Raw genomic sequence first — 19,989 nt, 5'->3', positions numbered from 1 at the left:
CTGCCTGCACGCACCTCACCCTTCCCTCCCCTGCAGATCCTGGATGACTTGCTGGAGACGGATCGTGTCACCGCCCATTTCTAGCCCGTGTGCTGCTTCCCACCCCCATTTTTGTACAAAACACAAGAAGGATTTGAGACAAGTGTGTCTTTTCATTGAGTGTATTCCTAGCCTGGCTGTGGTGTTTCCCACGCTCAGGCCATAGTTGCTCTGGTCGCCCTGGGTCTTGAAGTGTCTGCACAGGCAGCTCCATCGGCGAGTCCTGCTGGCCCTGGGCAGCTCTCTGCACATCCTGGCTCCCTAAGTCTCCAGGTACTGGTAGAGCTCCTCGGCCTGGGGCATGAGGCCCAGGTGGGCCAGAACACGAACCAGGAGGGCAGTGAACCGCATAGCAAGGATCTCCAGCCTGGGGGGATGAGTGGAGGAGTCACAGGCTGGGGGAGCAGGCCCTGGCCAGGTGCCCCTGGCAACCACACATATCCACTTACCTCAGGGCCACTTCAAACTTGACCATCTCCCAGATGACCTTGATGTGGCGCAGGAGGCTGATGCCATAGATGCCCTGGTATGCCGCGCCCACCAGGCGGCTCCAGCCCTTGACAGCACTGCGCCAGACACAGCAGGGGTGTGTAGCACCAGCCTGGCCCCGCCCCACCCCCTAGGGCAGCCCCCCCACACACCCACCTCTTGGCCATGAGGAAGTAGCGGTCCACGGGCGTGCCAAGGGCCGCGTTGATGGCGCGCACGGTGTTGATGTTGCGCAGCACAAGCAGCATGGGCCGTGGCAGGGCCTTGAGTACTGTCATGATGCCCTGGAAGTGCTCACGAGCCATGTCCTGCATGTAGGCCGCCTCCTCGCGGCTCAGTAGGTGGGAGGCCCACAGCTGCCCCAGGCGCACAGGCCGTTGCATGAGCATCTCGGAGAACAGCAAATAGTCTGGGGAGGCAGGTAGGCCTGAGTGAGGGCTGTGCCCAGCCATGCCAACCCACCCAGGCAGCCATTGCATAGGCCCTCACCTTGCACCCCGAGGGCGGCGGCATGTGCCTTCATCCCGGCGTCGTCCCGCAGGATGATGGCCCGCCACAGCTGGCACAGGGCTGACCGGTCCCTGTGGGGGGCCAGGCCCTGATGAGCCTAGACCCCCAGGGCAGGAAAGGCCCCAGCCCAGGGAAAGGCTCCTCTACCTGCCCCTACCCCAGGCTTACTTCTCGTTCAGGAACTGATAGAGCCCGTGGTCCAGCAGCACCAGCTCTGCCTTCCCGTCCGGGCCTTTCCGCACCAGAACTAGGAACATAGCACATTGGCTCATGCCACCCCCACCCGAGACCCCACACCCCCTGGGGAATTTCCTACCATTGCCAGGGTGGGGGTCAGAGTGGATGAAGCCCGTGTAAAATATCTGCTCAGCAAAAGTCTGGATCAGCTTCTCTGCTATCTGGGGAGAGGATGGATGTGCAGTGGACACAGGCAGCACACGCCCCGCCCTGCGCCGCCCCGCACATGCCAACTCACATCCTGCACTGCCAGCCCCTGGCTCTGGATGGCCTCCACGTCGCTGATCTTGCAGCCTTCATAGAAGTCTGCCGTCAGCACACGCTAGGAGAGAGCAAGAGGCTGGGCTCAGCAGGCCTGTGCCACTCCCCCCACCCAGGAGGAGGCCTGGTGCCCACCTTACTGCTCTTGTCCCAGTGCACACGGGGGACTGCCACGTAGTGGAAGTGTCTCAGCTCCCGCGCACAGCGCTCGGCATTGCGGCCCTCGTTCTCGAAGTCCAGCTCCTGGGCCAGGGTCCCCTTCAGGTCCTAAGGGCCGCAAATGGGTATAGCTGGGGGGGTCAGGGTTGAGGACCACTGCCCCTCCCTGCCCATGGGCGGCTGTTACCTGGAGGACCCAGCTGAAGCCAAAGCTGGGGTGCATGAGCTCAACCAGCTGCAGCAGGAGCTCCAGGGTGTGGATGTCCCCGTCAAAGCGGTCCTGTAGGTCGATGTACTGCACCTGCACCAGTTGAGGGTGCAGCAAGGATCCGGGCTGCCCCACGGGCCCCGGAGCCCACCATAGCACCAGGCGGGCCCCACGTACCTTCACAGCCACAGTGGTGCCATCATGTAGCCGGGCTCGGTGCACCTGAGCCAGGCTGGCGGCAGCCACTGGGTGGTAGTCGAACTCCTGGAAGAGCTCACGGGGCAGGGCCTGGAAGTCCTCGAGGAACAATTCATCCACCTCACGGAAGCCACGGGTGAGGGCCCTGTCCTCCAGCACACGCAGGGTACTGATGTACTCGGGAGGCAGCAGGTGGTTGAAGGAGCAGAGCCCCTGGCCAAGCTTCACATAGAGGCCGCCGTTGCTGATGGCCCCCGCCACCAAGGCATCAGCTGCCCGCTGGTGACATGCAGACATCACCTCTGAGTACCCCGGGCTGTTCTGACAACAGGCAGGGAGGGAAGGGATGGGGCACAGGTGACCACCTCCTTAGTCCCCCTCAGCACCCACCACCTCTAGCGTGCCCCCGCCATGCACCCAGGCCAGGACAAACCTCTTCCACCCCTTGCAAGATAACATTTGTGCACCACCAGTAGTCCAGGGAGATCTGCAGGCCGATCCTCAGAGACCTGTGGGCAGAGTCGGGTGCAGGCTCTGGGGCTCCTGCATGGGGACTCCTGTTCCCAGAGCCCTCTCGTGGTCTAGCCTCATCACTGCCCCAGGCCCCCGTGAGCACATTGTGGTGGAGGGGGCTGCTGGGCTCATGGGGCATCCTTTGGCCCCTCTACTTAGAACATTGTCTTCATAGGTTGGTCTCAGCTCCAGATCTGCAGGACAGGCAGCCTGTGTCTATGCCACCCTAACTCAGACAACTAACAGCCACGAGCACCCAGGACAGATGGGGTCGGGGGCAGTGTGGATAGAGGCAGACCCCTGAGGAGAATGGGGGATCTGACAGCCTCTGCTATGCTTTTCCAAGGATGAATGGCAGATGGGTCACAGGAGGGTCAAGGTCACCAGTATCCTGAGGGACACCAGGAAGGGAGGGAGGAAGGTCTCTAAGATGTGGGGAGGTGAGGCCTGCAGGAGGTAGAGGCAGTCCTGGTGCTTCTGCCAGGCAATGCCCTTCCCCCCAGGGGAATTTTAGGTGAGAGAGGAGGATGCAGGGCAGACATGGGCATGGGAATGCTGGAGACAGAGGGGCCTCCCGGACCCGGCCTCAGTTTCTCAGGGGTGGATCTAGGGGTGAGGCCTGGAACTCCAGGGACTAGCTGAGCAGCCCAAGCGAGGCGCCAGGCATGGGTAGGGAGCAGACCACATGCAGAGGTGCATGCACGGTGTCAGGGGGCATAGTGCCCTGGAGGTCAGAGCTCCCAGTACCAGGCAAGGTGGGTCCTCAGTACTGGGGCCCAGGGAGTGGTCTTGCTACAGATGCTGAGGCCCCGTCCCCATGCTCCCACTGGAGGAAAGGGCCCTTATGCCCCCATGCCCACCTCTGGCTGCCAAGTGGGCTCTGTGCACCCATCACTCCAGGAAGCCCACCCATGAAGAGCACCTGGAGTACCTGCCGGTGGAGGTGGCGGCCGTGGTTTCTAAATGTGTTCTGAGCCCTGAGGCTGGAAGGCTGCTCAGCGGGTGGGGAACCCGGAGGGCAGATTAGCTTTATACCGTGAGATTCTCATCAACATTCCTCTGAAGGGAAAAAGTTTAACTGCTAATAGAAAGACGTAGGAAAAGCTTGAGGTAGTCAGGAACGCGGAGGCCAAGGAGTCCAGTCCCCTCTGTCCCTCACAGGCCTAGCTGGCACGGAGCCAACACCTTAAAAACACTAAATAAATTAACTGGCTACTGGGAGGGACCAGCCGATGCTGACATCCACAGCACCTGCCCAGGAAGGGAAGCACCAGACGACCCTGGCCTGTGAACCGGCTTGATCGTCCTATGAGAAACTGCCCCATCCACCCCCAACCACAGGCACACACACGTGAGCAGACCCCAGCAGCACCCTCGGGGACCATGCACACCCCTGCAGGGCTGGGTACCAGAGAGAAATCTGTGCTTGTTTGCACTTGACCCAACACGAATGATTTGTCACCTGGAGAAGGAAAAGTCTAAACGACACAGCCAGCAGTTCTGACACAGGTCAAGAAAAGTCACATCAGAAACAGTTAATACTGGGCCGACCCCGTGGCTCACTCGGGAGAGTGCGGCGCTGGGAGCACAGCAGTGCTCCCGCCACAGGTTCGGATCCTATATAGGGATGGCCGGTGCGCTCACTGGCTGAGTGCGGTGCAGGCGACACCAAGCCAAGGGTTGTGATCCCCTTACCAGTCATATAAAAGAAAAAAAAAAAAAGATTTCTGTGAACAGAACCTATCTCTCTTCTCTTTTGAAAGTTCTGATGGATACATCCCCTCCTCTCTAGATTCTAAAATCAAGCACTAAAGACACAAGTAAATGGGGGGAAAAGTCCAAAAACTACTTCGAATCAGAGAGAGAGGGAGAGAGAGACAGAGAGAGAAGCAACTAGAAAGAAAATAAAGGAGGAAATTAGCAATTTTAACTACAAATCTAAATGTGTTTGTTTATTTAGCTATTAGAGTGCTGTAAATATTCTACCACGCGAGTTTAGCTGTGGACTGCAGGGTGGGCACAAGGGGCCTCCAAGGGCAGGGGCCGGGGCACACTCGAGTGTGTTAGGTTATATCTGCACACGTTAAACAGCCTGTGGACTTGGCACGCTCCACGTGCACTGACAAAACTCTTTGAGAATTTCCTCCCTTAGGGGAGGGTAAAAGGGAGCTTTCTACATTTTTAACTTTTCTAGTATTAAATTTGTTTTCTATAGTAAACATACTATATACTTTTGTAACAAAAATTAAAGATCTGAAAAAAATCCCATAGACTTCTGCTGCTGGGGGGAGGGACTTAATTTTAGAAAACGTGGCTTCAGGGCCGGCCCGTGGCTCACTTGGTAGAGTGCGGTGCTGATAACACCAAGGCCCCGGGTTCGGATCCCATATAGGGATGACCGGTTCGCTCACTGGCTGAGCGTGGTGCTGACAACACCAAGTCAAGGGTTAAGATCCCCTTACTGGTCATCTTTTAAAAAAAAAAAAAGACGTGGCTTCAGGGCACTGTAGGACTCAAAGGAGGCGGGGCCAGCGGGGAGCAGGGAGGTGGGCTGGGGGCTGTACCGGGGTGGGCCTGACCACCAGGCATGGGTTTTTCATTCTTTTACTTTTATGACTACTAAAGTAATGCATGCTCGTTATAGGAAACCCATCTGAGATCCGGCACAGGGCCTCTGTGGCCCTGTTCCTCCAGGACCTGCGTGCTCCTGGCCCTGCTCCTGCACCTCTGCAGACAGGAGCCCCAATGGAGCAGGAATCTCAGCACTGGGGCCTCACTGCTGCACAGGCCTGGGAGGACCAGGCTCCTCTGGTGTTGGCAGGAGACCTCACTCACCTCCTATGCCCCAGGCTACGGATGGGAACCCTGGGTCGGGACTGCAAGGGATCAGGTCTCCAGCTGCGGGGGGTCCTGCTACTCAAGACAGAAGCCCTGTGAGGACCTGGGGCCAGAGGTCCCTTCCCCTCCGTGCCTGGCTCTAAGCAGGGTCCTGCTCCTGCCACCTCTACCACAGGAGGAGCCAGGAATAAAAGGTGATCTGATTCCAGCTGGTGGCTGGGAAGGAAAAGGCTGCTATTCCAAAGAACATCCTGCCCTGCCAGGGTGCAGGCCGTCCCCATCGTCACAGATGCGACAAGCGTGCCTGCCACACAGTCCACATGACCTTCCTCCCACCCGGCCTGACGGGACTGGTGGGAACTGTGCCCGCCTGTGAGGAAGGGCGCACGCGGTTGGCACGGGGAGCCTGGAGACTTCCCTTTTCTGGTTCGGTCCAAAAGCCGAGCAAGGGCTGGCTCAGCGCGCTGAGGTGAGGGTGGCAGCCATACCAGGGCAACTGAGTCGCGCACTGAAGCCCAGTTTCTCCCAGCTGGAGGAGGAAGCTACCAACTCAGAAGGCAGAGGACCAGGGTGAGCTCTGCGCTGGCAGCGGGAGGCGTTTGCGACAGCCCATGGTTCCTGCGACCTGAGGCAGACACAGAAGGGCACATGCGGGCAGGGGCGGCCCGGGCACAGCAGCACCACATCGCAGCCGCTGAGACCGCTCTCCACGCGCAGGCACCAGGCTCCCTGGAGAAGAGCTGACTCCAGGGCTGAGCAGGGCAAGATGAGCCTGCAGCGCCCTGCAGTGCCAGGAGGAGCAAGATGCTCAGAAGACGGAGCCACTTCAAGAACGGAAATGTTAACGTAAACCCGGGGTGGGCACGTGTGGATTGCTGCAAAGCACCCAACTTTGCTTTATGTTTGATTTTTTTCACAATTTAATATTGGACATCAAAAACGGCAGGGGCATGGTGGGGACCGGCCCTGTGCGGGGGACGAGGCGCCAGGACCCAGTTGAACTCCGCATCCGGAGACAGAGACGCTGACTAACTTGGAAACAGGGACATCTTTGGAACTTTGCTTCTATCCACAGTAATGCTTGAAAGTATCATCAAGTGGAATTGATTCCCACAGGTCATCTGCTTCCTGGGGAGGACAGGGCTGCAAAGCTTTGCACCTGCCCTGTAGCTGGCGTGCCCTCTGCAGGAAACGAAGCCCGCACGCGGTCTGGGGACGAGAGACTGAAGTGGGGAGACAGGCTTGCTCTCTCTCTGTCTTCCCTCCCACTTCAAAGGAAAGGACTTATGACCCAGCCTTGTAACAGCTGTGCCTTGGGTTGAATGTCCCCCCAAAACTTAATTCCCACTGTAACTGCCGAGGGTGGGAGTTCCTAATATGGTCATTGCAAGGTGGAGCCTTGAAGGGGTGATTGGATTGTAGGACCCTGCAGGAGTGAATGGATTAAAAATGGTGGTCAGGGGGTGTGGTGCTGAGGGCTTTAAAAGAAGAGAGAGTCTGTCTCTGCTCGCTCTGCTTCCGCCATCTGCAATCTGAGACCCCTGGGTCACTGTTGCCACCACCAAATGTGTTCCTTGGACTTTGGACTTCCCAGCCTCAGAAACTGTAAGCAGCTGAGGGCTTTAAAAGAAGAGAGAGTCTGTCTCTGCTCGCTCTGCTTCCGCCATCTGCAATCTGAGACCCCTGGGTCACTGTCGCCACCACCAAATGTGTTCCTTGGACTTTGGACTTCCCAGCCTCAGAAACTGTAAGCAATAAATTTTGTTTTCTTTATAAATTACCCAGTTCCATGTATTTTGTTATAAGCAATAGAAATGGACTAATACAAGGTGTTACCCAGCTTTAGCCATCAAGAAAGAAATAAGGGCCGGCCCGTGGCTCACTTGGGAGAGCATGGTGCTGATAACACCAAGGTCACGGGTTCGGATCCCCATACCCGCAGGCTGCCAAAAAAAAAAAAAAAAGATATAAATAAAATTAAACCACTGAAAAGGGGGTGGGAGAAGACACAAAAGCCAGTATGAAGGGCTCCCTCTATTTACATAGTAATAACGATGTTAACTGAAACAAATCCCTGAGCCTAGAATAACAGGGATAAATTAATGAATAAATAAATGGAATAAATAAATGGAAGGACAGAAACTTTTTCTTACTGTAGGATATCACCCAATAAACGTTGAAGGAATGACTGAATTAGAAAAACCATTTGGTGACCATCGCGGTAACAACTCACTGGGTGGCATCAGGGGACACTGCACCGGTGGGCAGGCGCAGTGAGAAGAGACGCCGACACAGCCTCGAGTCCCCCCAGAACACTAATTAACCACAAGGGAACCAAATGGGGAGTGGTGTGCCACCTGCCGGGGAAGAACACAGCGTCCCTGCTGCGATACTCCTGCCAAAAACACATTGACTGAACCCAACCACGAGCAATCACCAGACAAACCCAAACTGAGGGATCGGGGCTGGTGACAGTTTCCTGTGAACAGTGAGACAGTAAGTGTTTTAGGCTTTGTGGCCACTTGGCCTCTGTCGGCCCTGCAGGGAAGCGGCCCCAGCCCTGCACAAGCAGAGGGGCTGTGTTCCAATCAAGCCTCACGTAGGTGGCAGGCGGCGGCCACACTGGCTCTCTGCGTGGGGCCCGAGGACCACAGTTTGCTGACTTCTTTTGTACAACATAACGACCAGCATATAATCTCCAAATACGTAAAGATCATTGTGTAATGAAGCATTCACTTCACCCGCAGAGGTCTGGCCTTTGTCTCCGGTTCCCCTAAATCCTTGGAAGAGCCTGACCGACAGGAGTGTCTGTTATTCATGGTGGGCCCTGACAGTTTTTGCTAATGACAGCCAGAAAGATGAAGCACGTGATGGCAGGGCTGGGCTTTAGGGGAAGGTGTGGGCCTGGAGACTGCATCAAGCACGTGGCCAGTGGGTCAGTTAATCCACCTTCACATCCACACCCCGAGAAAGTGCCGGACACCCCCAAGCTCAGGTGAGCGTCCCAGGTCGGGAGTATTCCATGTACTGTCACACATGGGTTACGGGAGGGCAGCGTGCCTCTGAGGACATGAAAGCTCTGAATTTGGGACTCTCCTGGATCTCACCCTATGTGTCTGTCCCTTTGGATGGTTCTAATTTCTGCCCTTTTACTATCGAAAAACTACAATCATATGTATAGCACCTTCCTAAGTTCTGTGAGTCATTCTAGAGAACTATCAAAACTAAGGCGATTCGTGGCTTCCCCAAATTTGTAAGCCAGCTGGCCTGAAGTTAGGGTGGCCCTGGGGACCCCCAAACTTGCCACTGGTATCAGAAATCCTGGGCAAATGTGGCCGTCTGGAGGACTGTACCCTTAACCTCAAGTTCAGCCAACTCTAGGTAGTCATGGAAGCCAAGAAGACACTGAGACTGCTCCAGACTGGATGAGGTCAGAGATGTGAGGACTGAGGGCCACGTGTAGGCCTGGGCCGATCCTTCTTCTAGAAAGGACGTTACTGGGGCACCTGGTGGCTGTGAGCAGGTCTGCGGTTAGGGGAGCACAGGGCATGAGCCTCTTGGCTGTGGCGACGCAGAACACCCTTGTTCCAGGGAACACACCCTGAAGGACTCAGGAACGACAGACCACGTCGACTGCTTATTCTCAAATATCTCAAAAGGAGAAAATCTTTGGCTGGCCGGGCAGCTCAGTTGGTTAGAGTGCCACCTTGTCACACCAAGGTCAAGGGTTTGGTTCCCTCTGCCAGCCAGACGCAACAAGACACATGACAACACAGTTCTCTCCCTCCCTGCTAGCCCAGCTCAGGCGAGAGCGCGCTGTGGGAATGGCTCCCCTCAGGCACGCACAGAGGGCACAGAGGGCACAGAGGGCACAGAGGGCACAGAGGGCGGGCCCGCCGCGGGGACCCGCACGTGCAGTCTGCAGCCGCCCTGCGCACCCCTGCACGCAGTGCTATGGGGGGTCATGGGAGAAAAGACAGAGGACTGTAGGCTCTGCCCTCACTGCCCCAGACAGCCCTGTGGGACATGAGGACCAGCAGGAGACCCAACAAAACCAATTGCCAGGGAGGCGGGTGTAGGCGACGATTGTTTTGCCCTAGAGGCTGGAAATCTTCAAGCATCCGGCCACCCACACCTCTATGGCCACCACTACAGTAAAACTCAGTGAAGCTTCTGGTAAAATGCAGGAGATCGACCCCAGCGTGGGGAGGCAGCAGGTGCCAGAGCCGGGTGGAGCAGGAGCACATTCCCCACCAGCCCCCTGCCCCCACAGCTCAAGGGGGCTCTCGGTCAACAGACACCTCTATGCCAAGAGCTGGCTCCCATGAGGCTCAGGCTGGGCAGGACTTGGTGGCTGCAGGAGCTCCTGGATCTGACCAAGAGCAGGAACAGCCACCCGAGGCGCCCCACAGGAAGCAGCCCCCTCCCAAACTCTGCACCGCAAGATACAGGACTATGACAAGGGCCTTCAGTGTCAGTGCCCTGACCCAACGACCTGATGTCCCATCTCTAGGAGTGGATGCAGCCCTTCCTCCCAGGCCCAAACCTCTGCTTGGGATGCCGGCTCTGCTTGGGGACGGGGGCTGAGAAGAGAAGAGAAGAGGACGAGGGGCAGCGGCTTGTCTGCCCGCCCCCCACCAGGAGGCCGGGGGGAGGGGACGCCAGCCAGTGGCCAGAACCCCCAACAGGCCAAGGCTGACCTAGGGAGGGGTGTGTGGGCCGCTGTCTACACCTTGCATGTGGCCTGGCAGTGCTCACTGCCCCACCAGGCAGCACCTTCCTGCACAGCAAAGATGCCTGACAGGCAGCTGTGAGGTTCCCAGCAAGACCCCGCAGCCCCTCCCAGCCCTGCTCAAGGGCCCATGTCTGTGAGGACAGCTGGGGAGAAGGCTGCCCCACCGCAGGTGCCACCGCCCCCTCCTACCTGCCAAAGCGCCCCAGGCCGTCGACCACCAGCCGCATCCTCCTCTTCTCCTGGGCCTCTGCCGTGCAATAGCGGATGCCAAGGAGCAGGGGCACCCCCACCACCGCGGCGGACAGCACCTTCCTCCACAGGGGCACGGGTCTCCAGGACCTGATGGGAGACGGAGGCATGCAGCCTGGGGGTGCTGACCTGCTTGGTCGGTGGGTTCTACTGGCCTCTCCTCCCCACAAGCCACTCTCTCATGTCTGCATGGCCGTCCAGACTATGTGGTCACCAGAAAACACCCCCCACACCAAAGTCCCCTTCTCCAAGTCCCACAGCAGCATGGACGCCTGGTGGGCCTCAGGGGCAGACCTCACCTCGGGCTGTCTGGAGGCCCCAGCCACGAAGCCAGAGGATGCAGACGTGACCCTTCAGCTAGATTAGAAGTAACTCCAGGGCAGGCCTGTGAGCCACATGGGACTAGGGCCACCTACACTCACCGTATGGAACCACTATCTAGCTCACCAATGGTTCATCTGCATTGTAAGTGTCAGGACAGCAGAGATCAGGGGAGACGCTGAGGTCAGCACACTCTCAATTAACTGAGAATTCAAAACAAGGAAGAGTAGAGCTGCACACACGCTGGACACAGCAGGAGCCCAAAACTCACTGAATATGGCAGGAGCTCCAAATACAATGAATACAGCAGGAGCCCAATAATTGCTGAATACAGCAGCAGCTCCATACTCACTGAGTATAGCTGGAGCTCCATCATACTGAATACAGCAGGAGCCCAATACTTGCTGAACATAATAGCAGCTCTGTACATACTGAATACAGGAGCTCTATACATGCTGAATAGAGCAAGAAGCAAATGCTCAGTGGATACAGCAGGAGCTCCACACATGCTGAATATAGCAGGAGTCTAATACTTGCTGGGTGCAGCAGGTGCTCGGGCATCCGTCTGTTTCCTCACCCAGCGGCGTGTCCGTCCCACAGACCCAGGGTCTGCCACACACTGGCCGGAAGGAGCCTCGCCACACTGACCGAGTCAGGAGTGAGCGCCAGGTGCGCTTGCCACGCCTGTCCCTCCAACCTGGGTCTAGCCTCCGCCGCCGTCCTACCTCATGCCCGCCTGCCTGGCCACTGCCCGGCAGCGGCCCTCCCCTCTGCAAGGACCCTCTGCCCAGACCTCTTCTTGCTGCTCCCACCTCTGTGTCGCACCTGCCCCACCCCCCGCACTCTGCAGCAGCACCAGCTGTCGCTTCTCTTCCGAGCCGTGGCCCTGCCCCATTCTCCCTGCTTTGCTAGCTGTCTGTGCCGGGAGCGTGACTCTGCATGGGCTGGGTCCCTGGTGGTCTTGGGTCTCAGTGCCCTGCACCGTGGACCAAGTGCATGGTGGCTCGGGCGGGTCCGGGAGGAGGCCCAGCCTCGGGCCCTCCACCTGCACCACGGCGCCCGCGGGAGGCTGCCCACCCTGCCTGGAGAGCGGCACGGCCACGCTGCAGCTGCCGAGACTTGTTACCTTGCAGGCGGGAGCAGGAAGCTTCTCGTGAAGAGCACGGCGGGGGGCGGCCGGGGCTTCTGCCCGCTCCGCAGCGCAGCGGCGTGGAGGAGGCAAACCCGCAGCTGCAACGAGAGCCCACAGTGCGGGGTCAGCCCGGCGGCCGCCCCGCACTCACAGGCCCGGGGTCCAGGCGGGCACGCTGTGCCTCCCCAAACACGCCGTCAGAGGTGCCAGCGCTTTCTGGCAGGAGCCCCAGGCTGAGAGTCAGACTGTCACAGGAAGAAGGAAAGGCTAAACACAGCTTAACCCAGGGGCTGTGCCTCCGGTGCCAACAGGTTGCTGAAAACACTGTCTCTGACTGTGAGACAACACCATGATCCGGCTCATCTGTGACAAGACCCACCTCCTGCCACCATCCCTGCCCTGCCATTCTTTTGGTGGCACCTGGGATGTGTCGCTTACTATTTCCTGCTGCTGAGACCGCTGACCAGCAGCCACAGGAAGGCAGTCCTCACCGCGGGAGGAAGCGTCAAGAATGCTCGGCCACCCGAGCAGGAGGAGGAGTGTGACTGTAAGGTGCGAGCCCACACAGCAGAAACGGCCCTCGCGTAGGCCATTGTTCCAAAAACAAACGAAGGCACCGGGAACTCACAGACCCCAGCGGCAGGGGCCCTGGGAAGCCCTCCCTGGAGGAGGCCAGAGTGTACCAAGCGGGCCCTTCCCACAGCACACTGCCTGGTGCATGCGACCACGGCAACGCCACAGCCCTCCTGCGCGCGCAGCAGCCACGGTCCGCAAGCTCACTAACCACGGGGCCTTAAAACAACCTCAGCTGCAAAGCCCCAGGTGTGAGTTCTTCCAACAAGTCAGTGTGTAGGGAAAAAAGGACTGTGCACAGCAAGTCACAACCGCCAGCACAGATGTCAACAATACTATCATGGACACTGGACCGAATAAGTAACTGATTTTTCAATCATTTTCTGGCGAAGACACAGAGCCCTGCAGACAATTTCAAGGACTGCAAAACAACACAAAAGTCAAAGGAAAAGGTCCGTGACCTATTGTCCCAAGAGGAGGGCAGGAGCTGATAGGAACCTCTGCTCGGCAAGGCCACACACAGCAAGAGCTCTTGCTCAAGGAAAACCCTGGCAGCAAGGACAGCCACAGGCAGATAGCGGGCCAGGCCAGCTGCAGTAGAGACAGAGACGCATCGCAAGCGCCTGCCGGCCGCTCTGCCGTCCTCGACCTTGGCCACCTCTGGTGTCGGGGCATGCACAGCAGGAAAGAAGGACCAGGGAGTGGGCAAATGTGACGGGAGTGGATTGGATTATGTCCCCCCAAACTCCCTGAAGCTTGGATTGTGTCCCCCAAGTTTTATGTATTAGAAACTCAGCCCCCACTGTGACTGTTAAGAGGGTAGGAAATCCTATTATGGGAATTGAAAGGTGGGGCCTTGAAGAGGTGATTGGATTGTAGGACCATGCAGGAGTGGATGGATTAAAAATGGTGGTCAGGGGTGTGGTTCTGAGAGTTTTAAAAGGACAGCAGGTGATAGTCTCTCTCTCTCTGTTCTGCCATTTTCTGTCACATGAGACCCCTGCATTGCTGTAAAGCCACCACTGAAAAAGACCCTCATCAGATGTATTCCCTGGACCACGGACTTCCCAGCCTCTGAAACTGTAAGGAATAAATTTTGTTTTCTTTATAAATTACCCAGTTCTGTGTATTTTGGTATAAGCAACAGAAACAGACTGAGAGTGACCACGCGCTGAGAGGAGAGGCTCAGAACGTCGGCATCTGGACGTAAGTGTTTGAGAGGCAGCAAGTTCCAGGCTGGGATCCCCCCACCTCCCACCTCATCAAGCACACGAGGGTCTGCAACAGCAGCAGGCGTCCAGCAGGGAGAGACGGGCCTGTGTCCCCTCCTCATGGCCCCTGGCGCAGCTCTGCACCGTCGAAGGCACACGCCCACTAAACAAGCCCTGCACGTGAGGAGGAGCAGGACAATGGGCCCAGTGTGCACCGGGGACCACAGACAGAGCTGCAGGGCCAGCCGGGGCAGCACTGGGGAAAGAGGGACCCTACCACGTGGGACAGTAAGCGGAACTTCCCGTGGACACTGGTGGACGTCTCCCAGGCTGAGGACACAGCATCCTTAGAGGCCTGAAGCCAGGATAGCACAGGGTGCTTCTGAGGAGCAGGAGACAGGCCTGGGTGGCTGGAAACAACCTGTGCTGGGAGGAGGGAGGGGCTGCTCCAAGAGAAAAGGGCGGAAAAAGTGGCGGAGTGAGCTGGAATCAGGCGACCGTTCCCAGGGGCCCCAAGCTCTTCACACAGGGAGGAAGTGAATGTGGATCAGGGCTGGGAACCCCACTTGGGCAGGGCAGTGTGCTGGCAGCTCAGCCAGGGTGGAGGCAGGGGCCAGAGCATGAGGCAGAAGAGCTGGGGCCAGGGACGAGGGTGCTGAGTGACAGAGCCAAGTGGATTCAGGGCATGTTGACCCGAGGCCGGCACCTGAGAGCCAGGGGTGCCGTGATGCCATCGCACACCCGCAGCCTGCTCCTCTGGCTTGTGAGGGTTCTGTCGTGATTCTGTCTTCTCAGCAACACCATGAGCCCACCGAATAAGACCTGACACAGCCACCAGCCGCGCCCCCCGTGCTAAACACACAGCATCAGTGACTCTCAATATACCTCCCAAGCAGATCAGGACGTTCTCCCAACAATGGCCTGGCCACTTCAGAAAGTCGTCATGATCCCTGAGTTAAGACCCACCGGTTCTGGGCACGGATACTCGTTAATTTTCCCTACTTCTGTAAATATTTGCAATTTCTAATAACAAGAAGTAAAAAATGTCACGGGGAAAAAGTGGGAGGACTGCTGTAGATTAGGAGACAACAGATCCTAGGCCCGGCCCGTGGCTCACTCGGGAGAGCGTGGTGCTGACGACAGCAAGTCAAGGGTTAAGATCCCCTTACTGGTCAACTTTAAAAAAAAAAAAAAAGAGAGACAACAGATCCTGATTTGAAAAAGAACACCTATAAAGACACTTCTAGGACACAGGCAAATTTGAGTATGGACTGGGCAGTAGACATGAGGAAATTATTACTTTTTAGGCATAAAACACTACCATGGTTACGTAAAGGAATGTCCTTGTTGAGGAGATGCATATTAAAGTATTTAGAGATGATGTCAAAATGTCTGTGACTTGCTTTCAAATGATCCAGTGACAAAAAAAACACTTATTTTCAAGTAGAAACAGAAAACTAGGGCAGCACATTAAAAACAGGTAGATTAAGGCAGTAGGTTATCTGGATAATTAACTGTATGGAACATTCTACCAGCGTGTCTCTACAGTTAAATGTTTCATGATCAAAACATTTACTGTGATACTGAAAGTCCCAGCCAGGATGGTGGCATTTTGCAGACAAGGCAGCTAGTAGCAATGATCCAGTGACAAAAAAACCACTTATTTTCAAGTAGAAACAGAAAACTAGGGCAGCACATTAAAAACAGGTAGATTAAGGCAGTAGGTTATCTGGATAATTAACTATATGGAACATTCTACCAGCGTGTCTCTACAGTTAAATGTTTCATGATCAAAACACTTACTGTGATACTGAAAGTCCCAGCCAGGATGGTGGCATTTTGCAGACAAGGCAGCTAGTAGGGCAGGGGTCCTCACCTAGAATCACTGTGTGCCCAAGACATTTGTCACCAATGGCAGACGTTCTTGGTTGTCCCAACTGGGGGGACAGGGTGCTCGTGGCATCGAGTGGCTGGAGGCCAGGCAGCTGCTCAACACCGTGCAGAGCACAGGATTCCCCCCCAGCCCCCACCAAGACACGCGTGGACCTGGGGCAATCTCTGGACTGATTTTGGGACTGGAACCCCGGCTCCGGCACTTACCAGCCATGCAGCCCTGAGTAAGTCACTTTCCTCTCTGTGCCTCAGTTTAGCTACACAATTAAAGTGTTGGTCAATTGAACTGACACCGGCAAGCCCTCAGAAAAGTGCCCAAGGTGCTCGGGAGCAAATGAGCACTGAGGTCACACTGGGGTCCAGGAGTCCCCACACCACATGGCTGGGAGCTGCTCATCTTTCCAGGCTTTCCCCCTGCACCAAGCTACCCGCTGGTCCCCAAGGCCCTCACACTCCTCTCACCAACTCTGTCCCCCAGCAACCCTGCCACCCTGTCTAACACAGAGAAGACAGCACTGTACCTACTTGCTGGACTGAACTGAATCACGTGTGTCAAAAGGGTGTCAGCTTCCTTCCGCTTTTCAAAAGGAAAAGAGGGGTTTGCTTAGCCCAGAAGTGAAGGGAGACTATTTCCCACATCTGCACAAATTTGGAGGTGGGTTATACACAGAGAATGGAGAGAAGCTTCTGGAGCCAGAGGGCATCAGCAGAGCGAATGAAGGAAAGAAGGGCTTAATGCAGTTTCAAAGAGGGTCATCAACTCAGACGGCGCGCCAGCGAGGACGAGGGAGGAAGTGGCCAAGGCCGACAGACTGATTATTTTGACACAACAGCATTCACAAGGTGTATTAGTCCGTTTCTGTTGCTTATAACAAAATACCTGGAAATGGATAATTTAGAAAGAGAACAGAATTCATTGCTTACAGTTTCAGAGGCTGGGAAGTCCAAAGTGCAGGGAACACATCTGGTGAAGGCTTTCTTTGGTGGCGACAGTGACAGCAGGGGTATCACATTGTGAAATGGTGGAGCAGAGAGAGCAGAGACCAACCTCCTCATTCTCTCGCCTTTTTTTTTTTTTTCCTTTTTGTCTTTTTTCGTGACAGGATTGCAACCCTCAGTGTCGCGCCCATACTGCGACCGGCAACGGGATCGCAACCCTCAGTGTCGCGCCCGCACCGCGCTCAACCAGTAAGCGGACCAGTCTCTATATGGGATCCGAACCCTCGGCGGGAGCGCCACCACACTCTGAAGCACCGCACTCTACGAGTGCGCCACCGGGCCGGCCCGTTCTCTCTTCTTTTAAAGCCCTCAGAACCACACCCCAACCACCATTATTAACCCATTCACTCCTGCACGGTCCTACAATCCAATCATCTATTCAAGGCCCCACCTATCAATCACCATAATAGGATTTCCCACCCTCTTAACCCTGTCATAATCGGGGTCAGGTTTGGGGGGACACTCAATCCAAGGCAGAAGGAAAGGAAGGGAAAGATCCATGAGTTATTCCAGGCATGTCCAAGTTAGGCTGCAGATGGGAGAGCTGGGCCGAGATTGCTCACCCTCCATGCCCTCCCACCTCTGCCTACACAAGGCCAGTGGTGCCTAGGGAGACTCAGAGGAGCACACAGAGACGGCTCACCTCCAAAGGAGAAGCATACAGCCCTGGTTAGGCAACAGCCGATCAGCAGTCCCTCAGGCTTTCTGGTGACCCCAGTGGAATGGTAGATAACACGGAGCACCCTCAAGCTGAAGGGGTGTCGCCAAGGGGGAAGAACCCACTGAGGGCTGAGTTCCGTGCTGAAGTTGGAGCAAGACCGCAAGGTCTGCCCACCTCACTGCCCTTTGCCAGGTGAGCCTGGGAGGGACCCCTCCCCTGACAACTTTCATCTGTGAAAAGGTGACACCTTGCAAAGCTGGAGAGGAAGCTTACTCAGGGCCCTGCACTTAACAGGTACTCAACAAACGATGGATATTTACCCTGACAGGGGACTTTCACATGTTTTCTCACGCGATCCACAGCTAAAATTCCTGGCAAAGCTGGAGTGGAACCTGAGTCTATCTACTTCCGCAGTGACACCCTCTTTATTTGCAAACTGACTTCAGCGTCCTGCAGGGAAATCCTGCCATACATATAACAGGGTCCTGACAATCACAGGGCAGACAACATTGTCCCCAAGGGTTTGGTAAGCAAAAGTCAAGTCACCTGACAAATGACTTTAACATCATTTTCATATTAAAATATACAGTTCTTTTGCAGAGGAGAACACTAAATTCAAATTATTTAAAAACAAAGCCTGGGGCTCTGGCTGTGCCCCCAGCTCCTGGTAACTGGCCGCTGTCGGGGGCTCTGGTGGGGAAGCCGAGGCCCAGAGCCCACAATCCTTGAGCACATCACCAACACAGCGCAAGCTACTCTCATCTAAAGAGGTGAGGCCAGGAAAGTCATGGCCTCCTGACCACTGTCCCCAGTGACAGTTTTCTGCTGCTGTCTTAGGAACCGGCAGGCACTGCAGTGGGTGCTCTGGCTGAGCTTCCCTGTTCCCCATACACACCACTCCAGCAGACCCCAGGCTGCTGCCTGCCTGCACCACCCTCAGACCAGCCCAACTCACCAGCGGCTCCAGCTTGTTCTTCACGCTCCAGCCCACCTTGCTCTCTGTCACTCCTGTCTCGCCCTCTCCTCCTTCATGCCTCTGCGTCTCGTACACCCCCTCCCACTGTTCTTATTGTACCCAGTGCTGCTGTTAGCTTACACTGTGTCTCCTCAGCAGACTCGAGCATTGCCACCTCTTGATTGCCTTTGCACTTCTAGGACCCAGTGCAGTGCCAGGAACAAAGCAGGTGCTCAACCAAGGCTTGCTGTACAAGATCCACGGTGGCAAAGCATGGCACCAGCCAGAACCCCAAGTGGTCCGAGCTGGGACCCTGCCAAGCAACAGGCAGCAGGTCACAGTCAGGTGAGACAACAGCGGCCCTCGCAGCAGTCTAGTTTCAACAAGACTCCAAGTGGACCAGGCCTCGTGCTGACAGTTCCAGAGCCCCCAGTGGGGCCCCACAGGTTGTTCAGGTGCCTGGCACCTCATGTGGGGTCGAGCCTGCAGCCAGATCTCCCAGAACCCAATCCAGGGCAACTCCCACCACTGCACAAGTAACGCAAACTGCACCCAGAACATGACCGCCAAAGCGCTGGCAAACAGGAACAGAAAGACGCCCCCCACACCAGTTTCTTCCCACTGGGACAAGCACATGCCTTGGCCTACCCAGGTCGGTCCTGGCCTACTCCAGCCCCAGCAGCCCCCTCACTCCCAAAGCCTTCCAGTTTGGACCCCCTCTAGCCTAGACTGTAATGCCTTCTTATATGGTGTGTGGTGTGTCTGCAGAAACCCCTCGTGTTTTGAGAGTTCTTTTCCAGTGCTCATGTGGAACACAGCTGACTACTTATAAAGTAGCAAAAAAGGGCTCTGAGTAGTAACCCTCAAATAGATATTACAAAGCTCATCAACCAACGTGTGTGTGGTTTGGGGGCATGTGCACTCATGTGTTACGCACAAGCTGAGCTGTCTCCTTTTCCAGCACCCTGCAGATGGACACAGCAGATGAGAAGGAAGAATCTCAAGGTTGCCACAGACGAGCCAGCACACAGCAGTACGAAGCAGCTGCTGAGTCTCAGGATGAGGCCGAAACAGAGAAACTACAGGAAGTGGCCAGAACCTGGGCGACTTTATGGCAGGGCCAACAGCCCTATGAACCTCAGCAGGAGAGGAACCCGAGGCAGAGAACTGTCCCCACGACTAGGAAGTGATCAGCTGGGAATCTGAGCCAGGGGTGGTGGGGCTGGTGACCACCAAACACCCTGTCCTCTTCCAACGGGGTGTGACCCTCTCAGCTGGACCAGGCTCCACTTACTGGTCACGAGCAGCTCCTGATCAGGGGCTAAAACCTGCTCTGTCCACTCCCTAGGGCTGTCTGGAGGATTAAGTGCCCTGAACGTGTGAAGCGGCTTTGCAAAAGCCAGCTCGGCGCCTCTGCCTGGCTCAGCCCACGCGCTCGTGGCCCCAGCGCTGCTCCCTGCAAGCACAAGCTCGGCGAATTCGCCCGTGCTGCTGGCCCTAAACCTGCCGGGCTCGGCGTGCCGGGACCACACGAGCTCTGCAGGAAACCCCGAGTGAGAGCGGGGCCTCGGCTCGGGGCGTTCGAGGAACGAAAGCGCCGCGTTCCGGGAGGGGAGCGGGCGAGAAGCGGGTCAAGGACGCCGACTCCAGCTGCACGAGGCGCGAGCGGACGGGGGGCCGGACCGGGACTCGGGCCGGGGTCCGGGGTCCGGGGGCGCGCCCCGAACACGCCGCGAGCCCCCCCAGCAGCGCGGCATGAGCGGGGCCGCCGCGGGATCCACCAGGCTGGAGCGGCCCTGGAGCCCCCG

At 56.6% G+C, this 19,989-nt stretch overlaps 2 protein-coding genes across 4 annotated transcripts in view; one reads left to right on the top strand and one right to left on the bottom strand.

Annotated features, from left to right (window-relative positions):
- Positions 1-142, top strand: part of CPSF1 (cleavage and polyadenylation specific factor 1, 160kDa) — a 13,201-nt gene extending 13,059 nt beyond the window's left edge. Inside the window, exon 37 of the mRNA XM_008571715.1 lies at positions 37-142. Within this exon, the coding sequence (XP_008569937.1) occupies positions 37-84 (48 nt within the window). The 3' untranslated portion in view covers positions 85-142. The remainder of the gene's footprint in view (positions 1-36) is intronic.
- Positions 143-145: 3 nt separating this feature from the next.
- On the bottom strand, positions 146-10,678 carry ADCK5 (aarF domain containing kinase 5). Of its 3 annotated transcripts, none has more exons than XM_008571692.1 (12): positions 10,377-10,678; positions 2,535-2,610; positions 2,081-2,422; positions 1,883-1,996; positions 1,672-1,803; positions 1,514-1,597; positions 1,355-1,436; positions 1,207-1,285; positions 1,018-1,109; positions 685-937; positions 489-605; positions 146-406 (listed from the first exon to the last, which is right to left on the bottom strand). In XM_008571692.1, exons 1-12 carry the CDS (start codon positions 10,544-10,546, stop codon positions 301-303), a joined length of 1,647 nt encoding a protein of 548 aa, XP_008569914.1. In that variant the 5' UTR covers positions 10,547-10,678; the 3' UTR covers positions 146-300. The 3 variants fall into 3 exon arrangements, with proteins under 3 accessions (XP_008569914.1, XP_008569915.1, XP_008569916.1); XM_008571693.1 differs by having other exon boundaries at positions 1,207-1,270; XM_008571694.1 differs by having other exon boundaries at positions 2,081-2,417; positions 10,377-10,444.
- Positions 10,679-19,989: the final 9,311 nt, after the last annotated feature.

The sequence above is a fragment of the Galeopterus variegatus genome, unplaced genomic scaffold (genome assembly GCF_000696425.1).
Source record: "Galeopterus variegatus unplaced genomic scaffold, G_variegatus-3.0.2 Scaffold711, whole genome shotgun sequence".
Taxonomy (NCBI): domain Eukaryota; kingdom Metazoa; phylum Chordata; class Mammalia; order Dermoptera; family Cynocephalidae; genus Galeopterus; species Galeopterus variegatus.
This window is presented reverse-complemented; position numbering and strand designations above follow the sequence as displayed.